This window comes from Saccopteryx bilineata, chromosome 12, assembly GCF_036850765.1.
Source record: "Saccopteryx bilineata isolate mSacBil1 chromosome 12, mSacBil1_pri_phased_curated, whole genome shotgun sequence".
NCBI classification, from domain to species: domain Eukaryota; kingdom Metazoa; phylum Chordata; class Mammalia; order Chiroptera; family Emballonuridae; genus Saccopteryx; species Saccopteryx bilineata.
The window spans coordinates 57,842,656-57,861,891 of record NC_089501.1 but is presented as its reverse complement, the minus strand read 5'-3'; the positions used below and the strand labels follow the sequence as shown (position 1 = coordinate 57,861,891).

At 55.9% G+C, this 19,236-nt stretch overlaps 1 protein-coding gene across 2 annotated transcripts in view; it reads right to left on the bottom strand.

The window, feature by feature from the left end:
* The window catches only part of SMOC2 (SPARC related modular calcium binding 2), a 159,282-nt gene that overhangs the window by 102,896 nt on the left and 37,150 nt on the right, over positions 1-19,236 (bottom strand). For both annotated transcript variants that reach the window (XM_066247721.1, XM_066247722.1), the window contains exon 2: positions 3,496-3,667. In XM_066247721.1, the coding sequence (XP_066103818.1) occupies positions 3,496-3,667 (172 nt within the window). The remainder of the gene's footprint in view (positions 1-3,495; positions 3,668-19,236) is intronic.

The window sequence follows — 19,236 nt, the reverse complement described above, 5'->3', positions numbered from 1 at the left end:
AGCTCTGAAAACACAGAAACTCCACAAATCTCTTTTTAAAAAAATTACGAGGAACATCATCAGAGCAAACCACCGCACTGCCGCTCAGGGTCAGGACGGACCGACGTGAAGTGCATGGAACCCTGCCCCTGGCTCCGCGAAGCAGGGATGAAAACACGTGGGTCCTTTCCGGACCCGTGAGCCACGAGAGACCTGTGGAGCGCCATCCCAGCACACCACACCACGCGGCACCTGGCACAGGGCCACAGGGGGACGTATCCCCATGACCTGAGTGACAGCAGGGCACGTCAGCCCCTCGCCCTCGTCCGCATGCAGGGGAAGGTCCCCGCTTGGGTGGGCGGCAGAGTCCGCGTGTCTGTGCCCTCAGAGCGGCGGCTGGGCACGGCATCGTCTGCATCTGGCCAGGGTCTCCAGGCCCCACTGCACGGGGCTCACCCCACTTCCCTGCACTGGGAGCTCTTTCTGCCACAAACACTCGGGCGAGTCATGGGTGACAAATGTCGAACAGAGTTGGGGTGTCACGGGCCAGGCAAAGGCTCCTGTGTGAGGGACAGGCCCCCTACAATGTGGTCCCATCTCCACCAGGAGCCAGGGTCCAGGCGCAAGGCTGCTTGTGGAGGGTGACCCTGATGAGAGGCGGAAGCCCCCTGCCCAGGCAGCTGCCGGGAGCAGACTCACACCGCCCGCCCGGGCTGGCTGCAGGCTGGGCTCACACCAGCAGGTGCACACGCCCAGCCGTTTCCCAGCACACGTCCAGCTCGCGGCCTCTCGTGGAAGTAACGTGACCCCCGGCTGCTCTCGGCCACGACGCACCAGATGCACGTGACTTCCCGGCCTGCGGGTGTCTGTGCGTTCTTTTATTTTAATTCTTTTGATTTAAATTAACCTTGCTTTTGTGAAGCCCTGGCCTGGGTCTCAGTGATCTCGACTCCTCGTCTGTCAGCGCAGACGGCTGAGGTGTGTGTGTCCGTGTGTGTGTGTCCGTGTGTCTGTGTGTCCGTGTGTCTGTGTGTCTGTAGCCCGGGCATGCAGTCACAGCCCAACCGCTCCCTGGTGACATGTGTAGGGCACACTAACCAGACACAGAGGGAGAGGGCATGGTCCCTTCATGGATGCTGCATCCATGGGGCCATGTGCCCGTAACCCACGACTGCCGTTTCCACTATGAGACATGCTGCCAGGCATCCCCACACCCAGACCACTGACCAAGCTCCCTGTCCTTCCCGGTAAAGGGGTCACACCCTAGAGCAGAGCCGTCTGTGGTGGAAAAGCCGCCTGTGGACACAGCGCACTCCCGTCAGGCACTGGCCTTGCAGAGCTGCTTCCTCAACGAGGACTTGAGCTCCAGGTGCGTGGGCTGACTCGGTCTTTGCTGAAGGCACGGTGACAAATGTCCAGTGTTGCAGGAGGCTCGGGAGACTTGGGTCGGTCCCCAGAATGGGCCCCTCGAAGAAGCCCCGGGCTGATGCTGAGGTGGCCCGTCCTGGGGCCCCATCGTGTGGCTCAGCCGTGCCCGGCCCAGGACGCTGTTCACTTTAGTATCTTCGGTATTATGAAAGAGTCCGGGACTCAGGTGTGACTTGGCCGTGGCAGCACCTTATGTAGGAATCACATACTTTGTTGGGGTTTTCCTTGCGGACACCCCAGCAGAGAGAAGCTGAACTAGAACCCCATATTCCTTCACTCCGTGCATCCTGTCTGGAGCGGCCCAGGGTCCGGGCACCCCACAGCTGGTCTGTGACGGCACCCGTCCCCTGGGGGCCTGGGCACCACGGTCTGGGGCACAGAGAAGGTCTGGAGGGGCTGGGGGCCGGGAGCTGCCAGGCACATGTGCTCAGTGCAGGCACTTATATCTGCCCAACTTTTCCTGCCTCAACTGCTGATGGCTCTCCAGTTCCCCTCAAAATCTAGTATCACAGCTCTCCACAGTCCTCCTGACACACACCCCACAGGCAACACGCCCCTGGCTGGGCTTCCACTCCAGTTCCCCTCAAAATCTAATATCACAGCTCTCCACAGTCCTGAAACACGCCCACAGGCAGCACGCCCCTGGCTGGGCTTCCACTCCAGTTCCCCTCAAAATCTAGTATCACAGCTCTCCACAGTCCTGAAACACGCCCACAGGCAGCACGCCCCTGGCTGGGCTTCCACTCCAGTTCCCCTCAAAATCTAGTATCACAGCTCTCCACAGTCCTGAAACACCCCCACAGGCAGCATGCCCCTGGCTGGGCTTCCACTCCAGTTCCCCTCAAAATCTAGTATCACAGCTCTCCACAGTCCTGAAACACCCCCACAGGCAGCATGCCCCTGGCTGGGCTTCCACTCCAGGACCCTCAAGACCCCCTCAGTGTCAGAGGAGCAGTAACCGCCCGGGCACTGAGGCTGGAGCAGAGCCCGACCACAGGAGAAGCCCTGGGCCTAGTGTCGCACGCAGGCCATGCCCCAGCCCCCCGCCTGCAGAGCCTGCTGTCCACACCAGCTCAGCACTGGCCTGAGTGCCAGCTGAGAGGACGTCAGTCCCCTGTCCAGTGTCTGTCCTGCTGCGGGGACAGGGCTTGTCACACATGGGCAGACTGAGACCTCGGGTCCCAGAGCTCCGCTAGAAGGCAGGCTTTCCCGGGGATGTCCGCGGGAGCCAGGCCTGGCCTGAGGAAGAGGGAAGATCCTGTCTTTGTCGCGCAGGGAAGCGACTCACGTCTGTCACCTAGGACATGGTGCTACGGCAAGGAGGAAGAGCAAACTAGTCAAAACCTGGCCGGGCTGGAGCTGAAACAACAGGCCCCATGGTGGTCAGAGTTTGGCTTTAAGAGGACGGTCAGATCTACCAGCTGGACAACACAGAACATCATCCCTCTTAAGGGCATCAGGGGAAAGGCTGTCTCTTTCTGAACATGACTCTGCTTGTGTTCGAGACATCAGCATGCTTTGCTGAGTCCAGCCCTTCATTGAGCATGGGCAGCATCTCAGTACCTCGCTTTAAGTGTGCTGCTTAACTCTCCACCTGACTCTCAAAACTTACCCGTGTGAAATCAGCACCAAATAAATAACAGATCACAGAAAACAGCCCATGTCCACAGGCTAGAAGTTGAAATGAGAAGGAGTTAAAAAGAAACCAATTAATAAAAGTTCGGTGAGAACAATCTTGGAAGGCTTTGAACATATTCTGTGAAACCCTTGGAAATGTTGGCATCACAACAGCGTAAAACATTCTTAAGAACAGAGAGCATAATTCAAGTAAAGAATGACTCTGCTCTTGAGAGTCAGAGAAATGACTCTTCCTACGTACTCAGGAAAACTTCACGAATGTCACCCTGTTGCATTCTCACATATAAAAATGTGGTGAAGATGAATACAGAATGCATGGACAGGCCTCGTAAGATGACCACAGAACGCGTGGACATGCCTCGTAAGATGACCACAGAACGCGTGGACATGCCTCGTAACGCTGGACCCCCCCCCCCCCAGCGTCTGGAACAGTGAGAGCAGACCACTTACCTTTGCAGTTTCCTCGGTAAGCGATTTCTAACTGGGGGTCTTTGCACTTGGCACGCTGGAACTCGCAACGGGACAGGAAGGTCCTCCCATCCGACGCGCAGAGAGGCTTCTGCGGGGAGCCCCCACAGTCCAGGCTGCAGTCTTTGTCCTTATCTTGATCGACCCTCAAAAACTAGGGGGGGGGAGAAAAAAAGCCAGAATGATTTACAGCAAACAGACGGTGACTGGGGGCCATGGCCAGAAACGCCTGGGAAACCTCTGGAAATTCTGAGCCATCGTCTGTCAGAACGTCCACATCACCGATAATTCTTTAGATAATTGTCGAGAATGAGGTCATAGTTTAGGGCTGAGTCCATGAGCGCTAAATGGCGTGTGAAATTGCTCCCCTGTGTGCATGCTGCTGTACCTTCAGTTGTCTGAACAGCGGTAGTTACTTTGTATTTGTAAATGAGCAGCAGTGGTTACTGTTATTTGTAAATGAAGAGCAGTGGTTACTGTTATTTGTAAATGAGCAGCAGTAGTTACTGTGTATTTGTAAATGAGCAGCAGTAGTTACTCTGTTTGTAGATGAGCAGCAGTAGTTACTGTGTATTTGTAAATGAGCAGCAGTAGTTACTGTGTATTTGTAGATGAGCAACAGTAGTTACTGTGTTTGTAAATGAGCAGCAGTAGATACTTTGTGTTTGTAAATGAGCAGCAGTAGTTACTGTGTATTTGTAAATGAGCAGCAGTAGTTACTATGTGTTTGTAAATGAGCAGCAGTAGTTACGGTGTATTTGTAAATGAGCAGCAGTAGTTACTATGTGTTTGTAAATGAGCAGCAGTAGTTACTGTGTATTTGTAAATGAGCAGCAGTAGTTACTGTGTATTTGTAAATGAGCAGCAGTAGTTACTATGTGTTTGTAAATGAGCAGCAGTAGTTACTGTGTATTTGTAAATGAGCAGCAGTAGTTACTATGTGTTTGTAAATGAGCAGCAGTAGTTACTGTGTATTTGTAAATGAGCAGCAGTAGTTACTGTGTGTTTGTAAATGAGCAGCAGTAGATACTTTGTATTTGTAAATGAGCAGCAGTAGTTACTGTGTGTTTGTAAATCCACGTGCTAGCTGACTCCGCAGTGCCAGGCTCATCCTCATCGGGGGTGTTGGGAGTGACCGCCACATCCCATCACAGGGTCAGCTCCCCTAATGACACAGCCCCTCCCAGTCTCACCTGCGGCTTACACTCCTTTTGCGCACGCTCGCGTGAACTAGATTCCTGCTTACGAGTAACCTTGCCCATGCCCTGGAGGAAGCTACTTTTATGAAACTCTTATAGCTCCGTAGGCTTGTCCCTCCCCGGGGATGGAGCCCATGTGGATAGATGGCCCTGTGGCCCTCCACCCCGACAGCCCCCAGTGACATTCCAGGTGCCCCGTCCTGGCCTTGGCTCCTCTGAGCCCCCAGCATCGCACTCAGACGTAACGTCCCCCGCGAGGCCCGGGATCCAGCTGCCAGCTCCCACACAGCCGTTCTTGGACAACGGAGGGTGCTCCCTGCCCACCTGACTCCCCGATCCCATGCCACGTGTTCCCATCGCACTCCTCCGTCACAGCAGGACATGAAAGCACATCTCGGGGAGCTCCCAGGACATCGTCTCTGTGCGACAGGACAAATGGAACCATCGTGAGCCTCTGGTCATTGGACGTCACCAGCCCACAAAGGCACTGTCTCTGATTTAGGAAGCGTTACAATGTGTTGAAAAAAGGGGAGGGACCAGAAAGTCGGGAGCTGTGGCTGTCACTGTGTGCTGTTGGTGGCAGGGGACCCTGTGCACCCAAACAGGGTCACTTGGCAGAGTTTCCCAGCAATGCTCATGAGACAGAGGGAGCTCTTTCCAGACAGCCCAGCCCTCCCCCAGCCTGAGCTGGACAGACCCTCATCTACTTGTTTGGCATCAGAAAGAGAAAAGGGGAGTTTTTAAGCTCAACTGCTTCATTCCTTGAAAGATATCAAAGATCCCTCCTCCCCTGAAGCTCTGAGGATCTTAGATGGCACTGTTTAAAAGTTAGTCACCTGCCCTGGCTGGTGGGCTCAGTGGTAGAGCATCGGCCAGGTGTGTGGAAGTCCTGGGTTTGATTCCCAGTCAGGACATACCAAAGAAGTGCCCATCTGCTTCTCCACCTTTCCCCTTTCCCCTTCCTCTCTCCTTTCTCTCTCTCTCTTTTCTCCTCCTGCAGCCATGGCTCAAATGGTTCAAGCAAGTTGGTCCTGGGCACTGAGGATGGCTCCATGGCCTCGCCTCAGGCACTGAAATAGCTCTATTGCCAAGCAGCAACCCTAGATGGGCAGAGCATCGCCCTTTGGTGGGCTTGCCGGGTGGATCCCGGTTGGAGCTCATGCGGGAGTCTGTCTCTCTGCCTCCCTGCCTCTCACTTAATGATTAAAAAAAGAAAAAGTTAACCACATGCAGAAGCCGTAGGGAAGCCATGGGGGCAGAAAGACCTTGGGAGAGACCGACTGAGGGAGCGCTACAGCCCTCACAGGGGGTCCGGGCAGGCAGGGTCCTCAGAGGCCCCACGCTGGGATCCTGGGAGGGGGGCAGGCACACTGTGGCCAGGCGGGCATGGGCCACAGCAGCTCAGCACACCCGCAAGGGAGCTGGCGACGGCCCAGCAGTGGTCATTTCCAGGCTTCTGGACGAAGGACTCAGGAAAGAGACTGGCGGTCAGCCCCCTGAGGTGGTGGGTCTCCATTCAGCGTGGCTTCCAGGGCACGGGGGGGGGGCTTTCCAAAGTGTTCCAGTTCACACAGCGTGCTCTGGTTTTACTTGGTAAAACAATCGTGACCGTGTTAGCCAAGAGGCAAGTGAAAACAGACCACTGCCCTCTCTGGGTTTCACAGAACTTTGTTCTCTTCAGAAATGGGCAGAACCAGCACGAATGGGCCATGGGCGGGGCTCTGCGCTCTGGGTTTCTGCTTCTCCCAGAGCTGACTGTAAGGTCCCCGCTGTGCGGGTGCAGCCACGCAGCTCGGGGGACGAGGACCCCCATGTTGTACCTTAGGGAGTCCCTCCACCCACCAGGATGTCACTTCTTTTTCATAAAGTTCCTACCACAACTCACTCCTCTCCTCCTGAGCGCTGGGGATCTGGGGGGACTTGTTCTCATAATACAGCTGGCCCCACAATGCAATACTGAGAGAGACAGAGAGAGACACAGAGACAGAGAGAGACAGAGAGACAGAGACACAGAAACAGAGACAGAGACAAAGACAGAGTCAGAGACACAGAGACAAAGGGAGACAGAGACAGAGAGAGACAGACACAGAAACAGAGACAGAGACAAAGACAGAGAGAGTCAGAGACACAGAGACAAAGGGAGACAGAGACAGAGACACAGACAGAGAGAGACAGACAGAGAGACAGAGACAGAGAGATACAGAGAGACAAAGACACAGAGACAAAGACAGAGTCAGAGAGACACAGAGACAAAGGGAGACAGAGACAGAGAGAGACAGACAGAGAGACAGAGACAGAGAGATACAGAGAGACAAAGAGACAGAGACAGAGACAGTCAGAGAGACACACAGAGACAAAGGGAGACAGACAGAGACACAGAGACAGAGACACAGAGACATAGAGACACAGACAGAGACAGATAGAGCAGCAACATTGAACAAAGTTGAATGTGCCACATGACCTGTCTTCACACGGAGCCTGTCCTGCGTGATGATTTTGATGGAAAGGTGGAGTAACCTAAATCCTGCTAATTCTTCTGTAGAAGAGGTGATCTGTTTGCATTTCCTGACACCCTAAGTGAGGAAATGCAGATGACTTCAGGGAAGACATCGTAATTATCACTTTTTCTAAGTGGAAAGAGACAGCCTCCACACCTGTTCATACAAAAAAAAAAAAAAAAAGGCCTAGCATCCAGGCATTTGGAATTTGACCATAATTCTTGATAATTTAATGGTGCAGAACTAACAATGGGCCCATTCTTTGTCAGAAACAAGAGAACACACAGTGTGCGAGCACGTGGCCCCCTCCCCGTTTTTAATCACAATTAGATCCCGAGGGAGACAGTGCCCGGAAGAAAAGGAGCTTCTGGCCTAGTCCTGACACACAAAGCCCTTGAAGGAAAACGGAACAGCCCCGTGCTACAGAATCCACTCTTTATTAAAAGAACTGCTTAAGATAAAAGGCACTTGGCCAAATTTAAAACGAAATCAATTGGACCTTGAGCGACACTGTCGGGAAAGAAGAAAAGAAGAAGAAAAACGCCCGGCCCCTCCGCGTGGCAGGCGGCTTTCTCTCCCAGAGGCCGCTGTTTGCACAGGTGTGCGAGCGAGAGGTGGGCACGCAGCGTCCGTGCCAGCCTCCCCGTCGCCAGGCGGGCGGGTCAGACGCAAGTGGGTCTGAACATGGTGTCTGTTCTGCTTAATACATGCATGGGTCTGAGCCAGAAGAAAAGTTGGAACAAAATCAAAACGTTCGAGCAACAGGTTGAAACAGTCTTCAGACCGTAACCCGACAGACTCCCCCACCCCAGTGATGGAAGACATCTTTTACTGATGATGATAGAGGGGGGATCACATCTGGTCCGTGCAAATGCTGAGAAGAGGGCCCCTGGCACGCACAACCCTGCAGCCGTGCGGTTCACAGACACGGGAGCTCTCTCAGCACGGGACTTCAGACAGGGAGCGTGGCTCTCGCGGGGTCCAGTAGTCCAGGGACAAGGCTGCACGCGGCCGGCCGGGGAGAGGGGGGAACAGCAGTGCCTGCCATGAGAGCAGCCCCTGGGGGGCACCTGGGGCCAGTGTGGGTGGGGCGGTCACCATTCAAGCTGCTTTAAAGAGCAGTTTCTCCATCGTACAGCCTGCGCTTTCAGATTTCAGGATGAGTTCTCAGCTCTATTGGTTCAACAGAGAATCGAACCCTAGGGTGCCGACGTGGAGATGGAAACACTGAACTTCCTGCAAGTGTTTTCTTCCACAGTTTGTGTGGTGGTCACTCATTCCCTCCCTCCCTCCCCCCTTCCCTCTTTCCCTCCCTTCCTCCCTCACTCCCTCACTCTCTATCTGCGGGAAGGAATATATGCCAATTTGTATGCGTTTTAAAAACACCTACTTCCATATTTTACGGTCTCTGCTTCCTTTTCACAACCTCTAAGGACAAAACCTCACCTTACTAAGATAATTCCAAAGTTGGATCTGGCTAGAACTGAATTTATTAAATAGTATCGAGCGGCCGCGCCCTCCATCAAGCATGTCACCAAGCTCCAGGAGGTGAGAAGTCAGGGGAGGGGGTCTGCCCAGAGTTTAAAACCTAGAGGAGAGCAAGTCCAGGATCGCACGTGGACGCCGCGTCCTCTAGGGACCGCACACAACCACCATGTCAAGAGGCGATACAGCAGTTATTTCAAGGAAGATGCAGGAAGAAATGAAGGCTGACTTCCCAGGGCCGGTGGCAGGGGACACCTTTGACAGCAGAGGAGAACCCGACAGGGGGGTGACAGATGTCGGACAGGGGGACGCAGGGGCTGGAGCCACGTCTCTGAGTGCCACGCCCGGGGAACCGAGACAGAACTCAGGACTTGGGTGAACCGAGGAAAATGCGGTCCCTGCAGCCTCGCTGAGACGCTGGGCTGCACGGCTCCAGATGCTTCCTGTGGGTGGAACCACGTGGACACACACACTCAGACCCAGGGAGATGAGCACAGGAGACATTCAGGCCACTGGTGTTCTTCTTTTTATTTACTGTGCTGCCTTCACTGTTTGGTTTGAATGGACATAACACATTATTAAAAAATATTTTAGTTATTCATTTCGAGAAAGAGAGAGAGAGAGAAGGGGGAGGAGCAGGAAGCATCAACTCCCATATGTACCCTGACCAGGCAAGCCCAGGGTTTCGAACCGGCAACCTCAGCGTTCCAGGTCGATGCTTTATCCACTGCGCCACCACAGGCCAGACCAACGTGACACTTTTTATAAGTGTTTTTATAGACTCTGCTGGCTTCTGGTCCCCTGATCCATCTTCTCCCAGAATTCTTTCAGCTCCGTCTTCAAGGTCACATTGTGCACGCCAGCTGTGTCCCTGGCCCTGCATGTGGGGACAAGCACGTGTTGTGCCTGCTCCCTGCTCACAAACCCCTCTTCCTCCAAACGTTTCTTTCTGATTGATTTCCCTCCGGTTTGCACATTGGAACTCATTTTGATGATAAAAACACAGGTATCTGCTTCTTAGTACTTCTTAAGAGTTAAGTCAAGACAGCTCTTGGGTTATTAATCGTTCCAGGTACATGTTTATTTAAATTCAGTAAGAACATCCTTATCCTAAAAGTCTTCATTATAAAGTATCCTGTAAGATGTTACCTTAATGCAAGAATTACCTTTTGCAGTAAAAAAATCATCTTGGTCTAATATTTAGTCGTTATTTCTGTGGATTAGAGGCAACTTGTCCACACAGGGTAGATCCTACCAACACCCCGTAACACACTGCAGGGGCTGAACTCGTGCTGCTGGAAGTCAACCCTGTCTGAGGGTCTCACAGAGATCCCCTCACTAGCCTCACTACAGCGAAGAGCCAGTTCTCATCCGGGACGCCAGTAAGCAACCAGGACCAGGACGAGTGACCATTTAACAACTCACCAGTTTTCCTCTGGCTACAGCTGCATGAACCAAGTCAGTTCTGGACATGGGAGACTATTGTAGTGGACATTCGGCCGACTGCCTTAGAGCCCATGGGACCGTCACTGTTACCGGGTAGAGACGATGCGTGTCCATCTATGTGGCCTCAGTGGCCCACACAGTGACTGCCCTGCGGTGGGTGCTCAGCCAATGTGCATTTACTGAGTGAAGAGTGTGGGACGCCCTGTGTGATGAGGAGGACACACGGCATGTGGCAGGGCAAGTGTCTGAGGAAGTGACGTGGGCATCGGGCACAAATGAGGCCGAGGCCAGGGACACGCTGGGCTGTCCCCGCAGTGACCGTCCGTCTTGTCCCGCGCACACTCTCCCCTCCCCCTCCCCCGCGGTGCCTAGTTTATTGCGCACCCGTCTCCGGGCCATCGACAGAAACACTGCCCTCAGTGACACCCGCCTGGAGAGGGAGTCGTGAGGAGACAGGACAGGCGAGGGGAGAGAGGAGCCGTGTCTGAGGATAAAAGGGGATGTGAACCTCGGGAGTGAGTTTGCAGCATTTTCTAGGAGGCCACTCTGTGCCCTGTGGAGCCCCCGCGGTTCAGCGTCGGTGGTCACGCCACCAGCGAGGCTGGGCATCCAAACAGATCCCGGGTCCCCCACCGGACGCTCTGGCGGGTGGACAACTCCTCGTACAACAAGCGGGTGGTGGGCACACACAGGGCCCGGGCCCCAGCGCCCAGAGGTGCTGGCAGGCGGCACAGTGGACACGGGGCAGGAGACGAGGAGGAAAGCTGGGGGCTGGATGTCCACCGTGCTGCCACACAGCCACGGGGGCCCCACCCCGTGTTAGAAAGTAGCTCTCCGTCACTAGACGTGTCACTAACAAGTTCCCTCCCTGCGGCGTTCCGGGGACGGCTGAGCAGGATGTTGGACGGCAACAGCTCCCGCGTGCGTGACCTGGCTCTCCCGCAGTATCAGACGCGTCGCTGATGGAAGACATTTCCTCCTGAAGGCATTCGGCCAGACTTCCCTTCAAGTTTCCTGCTCATTTCAAGGCATTTAGAGCAAATTACACTAAAATACATGTTGGAGAATATCAGAGTAACCTGCAACGCCAGGAAACTCCTCCAAAAGCCGAGATACCAGCTCATTTGTTTTGTCGCCAAACCTCAGCGGAGACTGAGCGCTGTACACTGGGGTGGCTTCCACGGGAGGCAGGACCACGGGGTCAGAGCAGGAAAGGGCCAGACCTCAGCAGAGACTGAGCGCTGTACACTGGGGTGGCTTCCACGGGAGGCAGGACCACGGGGTCAGAGCAGGAAAGGGCCAGACCTCAGCAGAGACTGAGCGCTGTACACTGGGACAGCTTCCACAGGAGGCAGGACCACGGGGTCAGAGCAGGAAAGGGCCAGACCTCAGCAGAGACTGAGCGCTGTACACTGGGACAGCTTCCACGGGAGGCAGGACCACGGGGTCAGAGCAGGAAAAGGCCAGACCTCAGCAGAGACTGAGTGCTGTACGCTGGGACAGCTTCCGCGGGAGGCAGGACCACGGGGTCAGAGCAGGAAAAGGCCAGACCTCAGCAGAGACTGAGCGCTGTACGCTGGGACAGCTTCCGCGGGAGGCAGGACCACGGGGTCAGAGCAGGAAAAGGCCAGACCTCAGCAGAGACTGAGCGCTGTACGCTGGGACAGCTTCCACGGGAGGCAGGACCACGGGGTCAGAGCAGGAAAGGCCAGACCTCAGCAGAGACTGGGCGCTGTACACTGGGACAGCTTCCACAGGAGGCAGGACCACGGGGTCAGAGCAGGAAAGGCCAGACCTCAGCACAGACTGAGCACTGTACACTGGGACAGCTTCCACAGGAGGCAGGACCACGGGGTCAGAGCAGGAAAAGGCCAGACCTCAGCAGAGACTGAGCGCTGTACGCTGGGACAGCTTCCACGGGAGGCAGGACCACGGGGTCAGAGCAGGAAAAGGCCAGACCTCAGCACAGACTGAGTGCTGTACACTGGGGTGGCTTCCACGGGAGGCAGGACCACGGGGTCAGAGCAGGAAAGGGCCAGACCTCAGCAGAGACTGAGCACTGTACACTGGGGTGGCTTCCACGGGAGGCAGGACCACGGGGTCAGAGCAGGAAAGGGCTAGACCTCAGCAGAGACTGAGCGCTGTACACTGGGGTGGCTTCCACGGGAGGCAGGACCACGGGGTCAGAGCAGGAAAAGGCCAGACCTCAGCAGAGACTGGGCGCTGTACACTGGGACAGCTTCCACAGGAGGCAGGACCACGGGGTCAGAGCAGGAAAGGGCCAGACCTCAGCAGAGACTGAGCACTGTACACTGGGACAGCTTCCACGGGAGGCAGGACCACGGGGTCAGAGCAGGAAAGGGCCAGACCTCAGCAGAGACTGAGCACTGTACGCTGGGACAGCTTCCACAGGAGGCAGGACCACGGGGTCAGAGCAGGAAAAGGCCAGACCTCAGCAGAGACTGAGTGCTGTACACTGGGGTGGCTTCCACGGGAGGCAGGACCACGGGGTCAGAGCAGGAAAGGGCCAGACCTCAGCAGAGACTGAGTGCTGTACGCTGGGGTGGCTTCCACGGGAGGCAGGACCACGGGGTCAGAGCAGGAAAGGGCCGAGTCTGCTGGAAACCACGTGCTCAAGGTGTCTCGGTGAGATGCCATCCGCCAGCACACAGGGGAGACAGCCACGCCCCGGGGAGCAGCCGTGAGGTCTCACATACGTTGGGTCAATTTGTACTTTTCAAGAGTGTCAGAAAGCAAACGCCCCATATAAGGGTCCAAGGGCCTCTGATTTATGAATAGAGACCGGGCAGAGTCCAGTTCAAGCCTGCAACCAAACTCCAGTGAGACCCTCAGAGTAGCCAAAATGTCACCTACATCCCTTCATCGCAGACCAGCCTCACATTTCTTCCTGTGTTCATGGTCGTGCCCTTCCTGGGGCCAGACGTGGGCTGTTTACCAGGTCACAGCCTCGAGGTAGTCACAGGCCCCTGGGGGCAGTGCTCTCCCAACGGGTCAGGCGCTAAGTAGGTTCTTAGCAAGAACTTGCCGCGTGAACAAGCAGACCCTGGAATGTCCTGGTGACGGCCCTCCTGTGTCCAGTAGTCAGTGGGAGTCCTCTTCCCCACCCCTGTGGGGTCTCACACTCAACGGCTGGGCCGGCCACAGAGGGTTCTACAGAAAAGGGACTCAGGGAAGACACCCATCTCCCCGTATTCCTGTCCTCCAAACACCGACACTACCCCCAGCCTGAAGGGAGAGAAATTGGTGAAGGGAGCCAGAATCCCTTTTTCTATGACTATGAGATCTGAGTGTCCTTGGCTCCCGGGCCCTGGGCACAAATGCGGAGGTGGCCTCTTCAGATGGAATGCTGTCATGGCCCAGAGAGATTATGGGAAAGCACACTAGGGCACTGGAGAAGAAACAGAGGTTCCCAGAGGACACCAAGCCCAGGTGCTTCTCTTGACCACTGGAGAGAGCCAGGCTCCCAGAGGAGGTTACCCAGCTAGTCTGTGATGCAGCTAGAACCAAACCAAGGGCCTGGGACCTGGGTCCTACTCCGCACTCCATCACGCAGGGTGGGGCACTGGGCCCTAGGTTACGTCTTTTTTCTCCAAGAGACCAACTCCACTGGCTTTCGCCTCCGCCCACACAGGGGCACTTTCTGGAGAGAAGCCTCTGGAGCTGCTCAGAGGAGGGGCCGGAGAGACGGGTCCAGCGCCCCTTCTGTTGCGCCTCCCAGCTCGACGCGGTTTTCCCGTCCTCGCTGGCTCCCGTCGGGCATCCTCCGAAGTGTAAGTGGTTTTCCCACCCTCGCCCCGGGTTACACAGGACATGGATTCCTCACATTTTTACCAGTCTGGTTATGTCAGGAGATAGCAGGGACCCTTACAACGGACTCCTCCTCCCAGGTCTCTGAGCTGCAGCCTCTCCACTCCCTGGCCGTCCCATCACGGCGGAGACGCACATGCACCAGCTGAGACGGCAGACACAGAGCTGCACTGATCGCTCCCGCGGCCCCTCTGTCCTCCATCACGGACACCTCTCCCCGGGCGTCTGCACGGCCCTCTCTCAGGGTGACACAGGCCGACCAGCGCCTGCTCTCATCTCTGCGTTTCACACCAACAAGACGTGTTCCATCGGCAGGTCTGGAGGCTCGGGGTCAGGCTGCCCGTGATCTGCCCGATGGCATCATTTCAGCTGAAACCGTGGAGCACACGGCTCGTTCCTCACAGACCAGCAGCCCTGCACAGAAACCTGAGCCATGTGCTCTCAGTGACACTGTTCAGTCAGAGCTGAGGCCCGTGCTCCATCACACCGGCTGTGTGTCAGTCCTCAAGGGGCCCGTGTGCCGAGCCCACCGCCCGGGCAGGCGCCCAGTTTATCAGTCACCACGGGCACCGCCCCCAGACTCTGCTATCAAAGCTGGAATTTGTGTGGTGACCTCCTGAACTAGCTCCCTAAACTCATATTTTTAAAGGAACAGTTGCAAAACAAACACAACAAAAAAAGAAAACCACAGTAAAAACCCATTGCACAGCTGTAACACCAGTAAAACAGTGCTGAGAAAAAAACCTTGAAATCTCTGCCCCTCGTTATAGAGAAAGAGAATCACTTTCATGACGGAGGAGGAAAACGTGAAAGGTTTGCGGAGGGCGTGAAGAGGGTTCTGAGGAAACGCCACAGTCCTGTACGGCCGGCAGGACCGAGAGAAGCCGGCGGGGTCACGGGGACGAGAGAGGGAATGTCACAGGGACAAGAGAGGGGATGTCACGGGGACGAGAGAGGGAATGTCACAGGGACAAGAGAGGGGATGTCACGGGGACGAGAGAGGGAATGTCACAGGGACAAGAGAGGGGATGTCACGGGGACGAGAGAGGGAATGTCACAGGGACGAGAGAGGGGATGTCACGGGGACGAGAGAGGGAATGCCACGGGGACGAGAGAGGGGATGTCACAGGGACGAGAGAGGGAATGCCACAGGGACGAGAGAGGGGATGTCACGGGGACGAGAAAGGGAATGCCACGGGGACGAGAGAGGGGATGTCACAGGGACGAGAGAGGGAATGTCACAGGGACGAGAGAGGGGATGTCACGGGGATGAGAGAGGGAATGTCACAGGGACGAGAGAGGGAATGTCACAGGGATGAGAGAGGGAATGTCACGGGGATGAGAGAGGGAATGTCACAGGGACAAGAGAGGGGATGCAGGGTCCCCGGGCGCCTGAGCCTGCCAGCCCAGGGCAGAGCCGACGGTCCCTGCGGAGATGAAGAGGGACGGTGAGATAACACGGTGGGGTGAAGGCACCGTGGGTCCCCCGCTGTAAGTCACAGAGCGTGTGAGGACACAGACCCACATGGCCCATGGTCACACAGCCTCTCCAAACACAGACGCATACCACACTGCAAATGTTCATGACACTTCTCGAGAGGTGCTCAAAGCAGGGCGCGCACGCTGCCCGTGATTTACAGAGAGGTGACGTTACACAGAGACACCGTCGACGTTCAGGTTTCTCAGAGGACAATGCCAGCACTCTGGAAGCCGCAGCAACAGCGCTGAGGGACTCAGATGAGGACGGTCACCCTGGGTCAGCGTCACTCAGCATCCAAGAGACAGAGTCGTGAGAGGGTCACACGAGCCCCCGTCGGCCCCCAGAGGCCAATGCGGCCCAGAGGTCAGCGCATGGCCCTGAGGAAGACAGACCTCAGGAAAGATGGCGGGCGAACACGGCAGCTGGCCTCTCCCTGAGCTGTGGCATCCCCAGTCCTGCGGCTCACTCAGAGAAACAGAAGACCCGGCCCGCGGCCAGGGCACATAATGAGCACAGGGTCTGAAACGCCCTGGTTGGTTTGGGAAGCCCGGAGCCAGTGCCCCAATCCTGGCCAAGTCAACCAGCTCCCTTAATTTCCGCAGAACTTGGAGAAAGGGAGAACTCATATCCTGCTCTCCTCAGGGTCCCCGGACCGCTGGGTGCTCGGCTCTGGGGCTGGGCTGCTCCAGTCTGGCTCCCGATCATGGAGAAAAATCCGACTCCAAGCGTGGGCAGCTCCCAGGCCCAGAAAACCAGGTCAGTCCTGCGCAGAGCAAGGCAAAGCCCCTGCCAATCGCCACGAGACTGGCAACAGCTCCCATCTTCCTGACAGTGACCGAGCGTCCGAGACCATTTCCAATGCCTTCCTTTATCCAAAGGGCTCTTTGGATGAGGAGGGCTCTTGGTCCTTGGAGAGCAGGTCATGAAAGCGCCGTAAAGAGCAGAGAAGCAGGAGCAGGAAGCAGAGAGGAGACGGGCAGCACTTCCACTTCTGTGCTAAGTGGATCACTGGCACTCTGTTGCCCTGAGATCCCTAATGAGAGTGATGGCCAGACTAACGCAATGCCTGCACCCACGTGAGCAGCTTCCTGGCTCCTCACCCCGGATGGTGACTTGCTGCATAAAAGGGCAAATTCACTCGGAGGAAAAGCTTCCCTTACTGACATCTGGTAGAACCATTTGACAGGCTCACCGAGGGCCAGACCAGCCGCCTGGAAGCAAGTCAAACCAAGAACACAGTGAGGGTTACGATGGAAAAGGGAACGACACTTCAACTCAGGTCTGTCCCGGGGGCATCAGATGCGCCCAACAGGCCGGCCAGTCCAGACGCACCGAATCCCCGGCTGCGGACAGGTGAAACTCAGAGCACCAACTGCGGCGAATCAAGTTACATTTTTGAACCGACAGTTCCTTTTGGGGTTCACGTCGGAAAATTCGAAATGGCAGGAACCAACGAATACAGCAACATCAAAGTCGGTGTCACAGGACATAGCGTCCCCAATGAAACAGTCGTGCAATGTATTTTCTTCCGTGCTATCTCACTGAAGAAAGAAAATGAGGATGCATACACTTTTCTGGGGGAAAACAATTGTCCACATTGTCAATTTACTTGTCTAAAGCTAATCTGAACTAACCAGTATTCACTACTGTACTTAAAAAATTTGGGATTAGCATATCAAACAAATGGAACTTGAACGTGGGATCTCTTAGAGGAGCCATTTCATCACAGTGGTGTCCACTCCAGAGACAGCTTGGTCTTCATACTGTGCGTGTCATCCTCTGAACAGGAGTCCTCTGGTTCTGGAAACCCACCACTTCGTTCAGCATTCGCCATCATCTGTGAAACCTCTGCCTCCCCCACGAGGCAAAGCCCCCGTGTCCTGCATGAGGTGAGGTTATAAAGAGGACTGTTGTTCATAGCAAGTGTGGTGTGCCAGTGAAGACCAACGTTCCGAGGTCAGCCGCCCCTCAAAGAGAGCACATCTGACTGCAAATCCACGTTCAGACAGCTTCGTCTTTACTCAAGTCTCTGAGCTCCCGAGACTCATTCCGACACGGAGGACTCAGGGGAGTCGGCCCCCTTGCACCGAGCGGTGCTGAGACAGAGACTTTCCTGCTGCGTCACCTCACTCACGCCCGGCCAGACCGCGGGAACCAGACAGCGTCCCTCACTGTGTGGGCAGGGGGCGAGCCTGCAGCCCAGGGATGTGATGCCCGTGTGGGCAGGGGGCGAGCCCGCAGCCCAGGGACGTGACGCCCGTGTGGGCAGGGGGCCCAGGGACGTGACACCCATGTAGGCAGGGGGCACAGGGACGTGACACCCGTGTGGGCAGGGGGCCAGCCTGCAGCCCAGGGACGTGACGCCCGTGTGGGCAGGGGGCCAGCCTGCAGCCCAGGGACGTGACGCCCGTGTGGGCAGGGGGCCAGCCTGCAGCCCAGGGACGTGATGCCCATGTGGGCAGGGGGCCAGCCTGCAGCCCAGGGACGTGACACCCGGAGTGAAGACGACGTGCTGGGGGAGGGGACATTCCCACGCCTCTGGCGAGTCCATGGTGTGTCCAACAAGATAGTGCTGTCTCGAAAGCGTCGGTGACCCCATGGCCCCTGTCACGTCCTAGCCCCAGGAGTCCATTTAGATAAACAGCCTCGCTCGGGTGTCAGTGTCATCTTGCGGTCGTAGCCCGGCATCTGTACTGAGGCTCACTCTTGCGTCTTCAGACACGTGTCTCACCTCCAGCGCTGGGCTGTGTCGCTGATCCCGATGACACACTGAGCAGTGTGGACTGATGAGACTGGACCAGCCAGGGCTGTGCGGGCCTGCCCGTCAGGGTGGCTGCCGACTGCAGGTGCTGGTTCTCTCATCTCTAACAAGGCCAAGTGAACCGAACAGGCTGTAGGAAAGGCCTGTGGACTGGAAGCACGCCTCCCTGTGTGTGCACGTGTGTCCACACCTAAGGGGACGGTCCGTAGTCAAGCGTGTGCTCTTGTGGACTCATGTCTGGCAGAACTGAGTTTTTCAGTTGAGGGAGACAGGGCTCCCATCGCTGCCTCGACAAGAAATGTCTCCTTCAAACACAATCTGTCGCTTTTCACGCACAAGTCAAAACTGGGGCGACATGATTCTGTTTCTTTAAAAGAAAAATCACTGGTAATTCCAGAAGTGAATTCAATATTAGAATTAGAATGCAAAGAGACTTATTCATGGAAAGGAATACACGTTAGAAGGCTCCCTTCTACTCTGAGGAGATGAGGTTCGCCCTAGCAGGAGAGGGCCCACAGGAGAGCGTGTGAGTGGTCCTCAGAGGGTTCAACGCCGCCCATCAACTTCGGTGGCCGTGCCGCCATTCACTGTAGAGAAGACTTAAGACATCAGGCAGTACGGTGCACCCTCCACCAGGGTAAGGATGCTCTGCAGCCCAAGCTCACACTCAGTGCCAGAGTTTAGAACATGGCCCACAGGGCAGCATCTCGTTGGAAGTAACAAAATCACGACTAAGTGAACGCAGCCGGCTTTCCCTGCATCTGTGTCTGACTGCATTAGCACATTCCCACGCCTCATCTGGGCAGAAGTGTTACCTCGAGTATCAAATGGATGTTTCGGGTCAAGTTTTCATGAAATATCTGTTACTAGGAGTAATAACTTGACTTTTGAGTATGCATGGGCAGGGCTGCCTGGCTCACGACCCCAAATACTTATTTTTAAAGAAGGGTGCAGGGGGGGACGCCCCCTCAAGACGACACCAAGGAGCCCCCTAGGTCCACAGCCAGCTCCTTCTCCGCCGCCCTG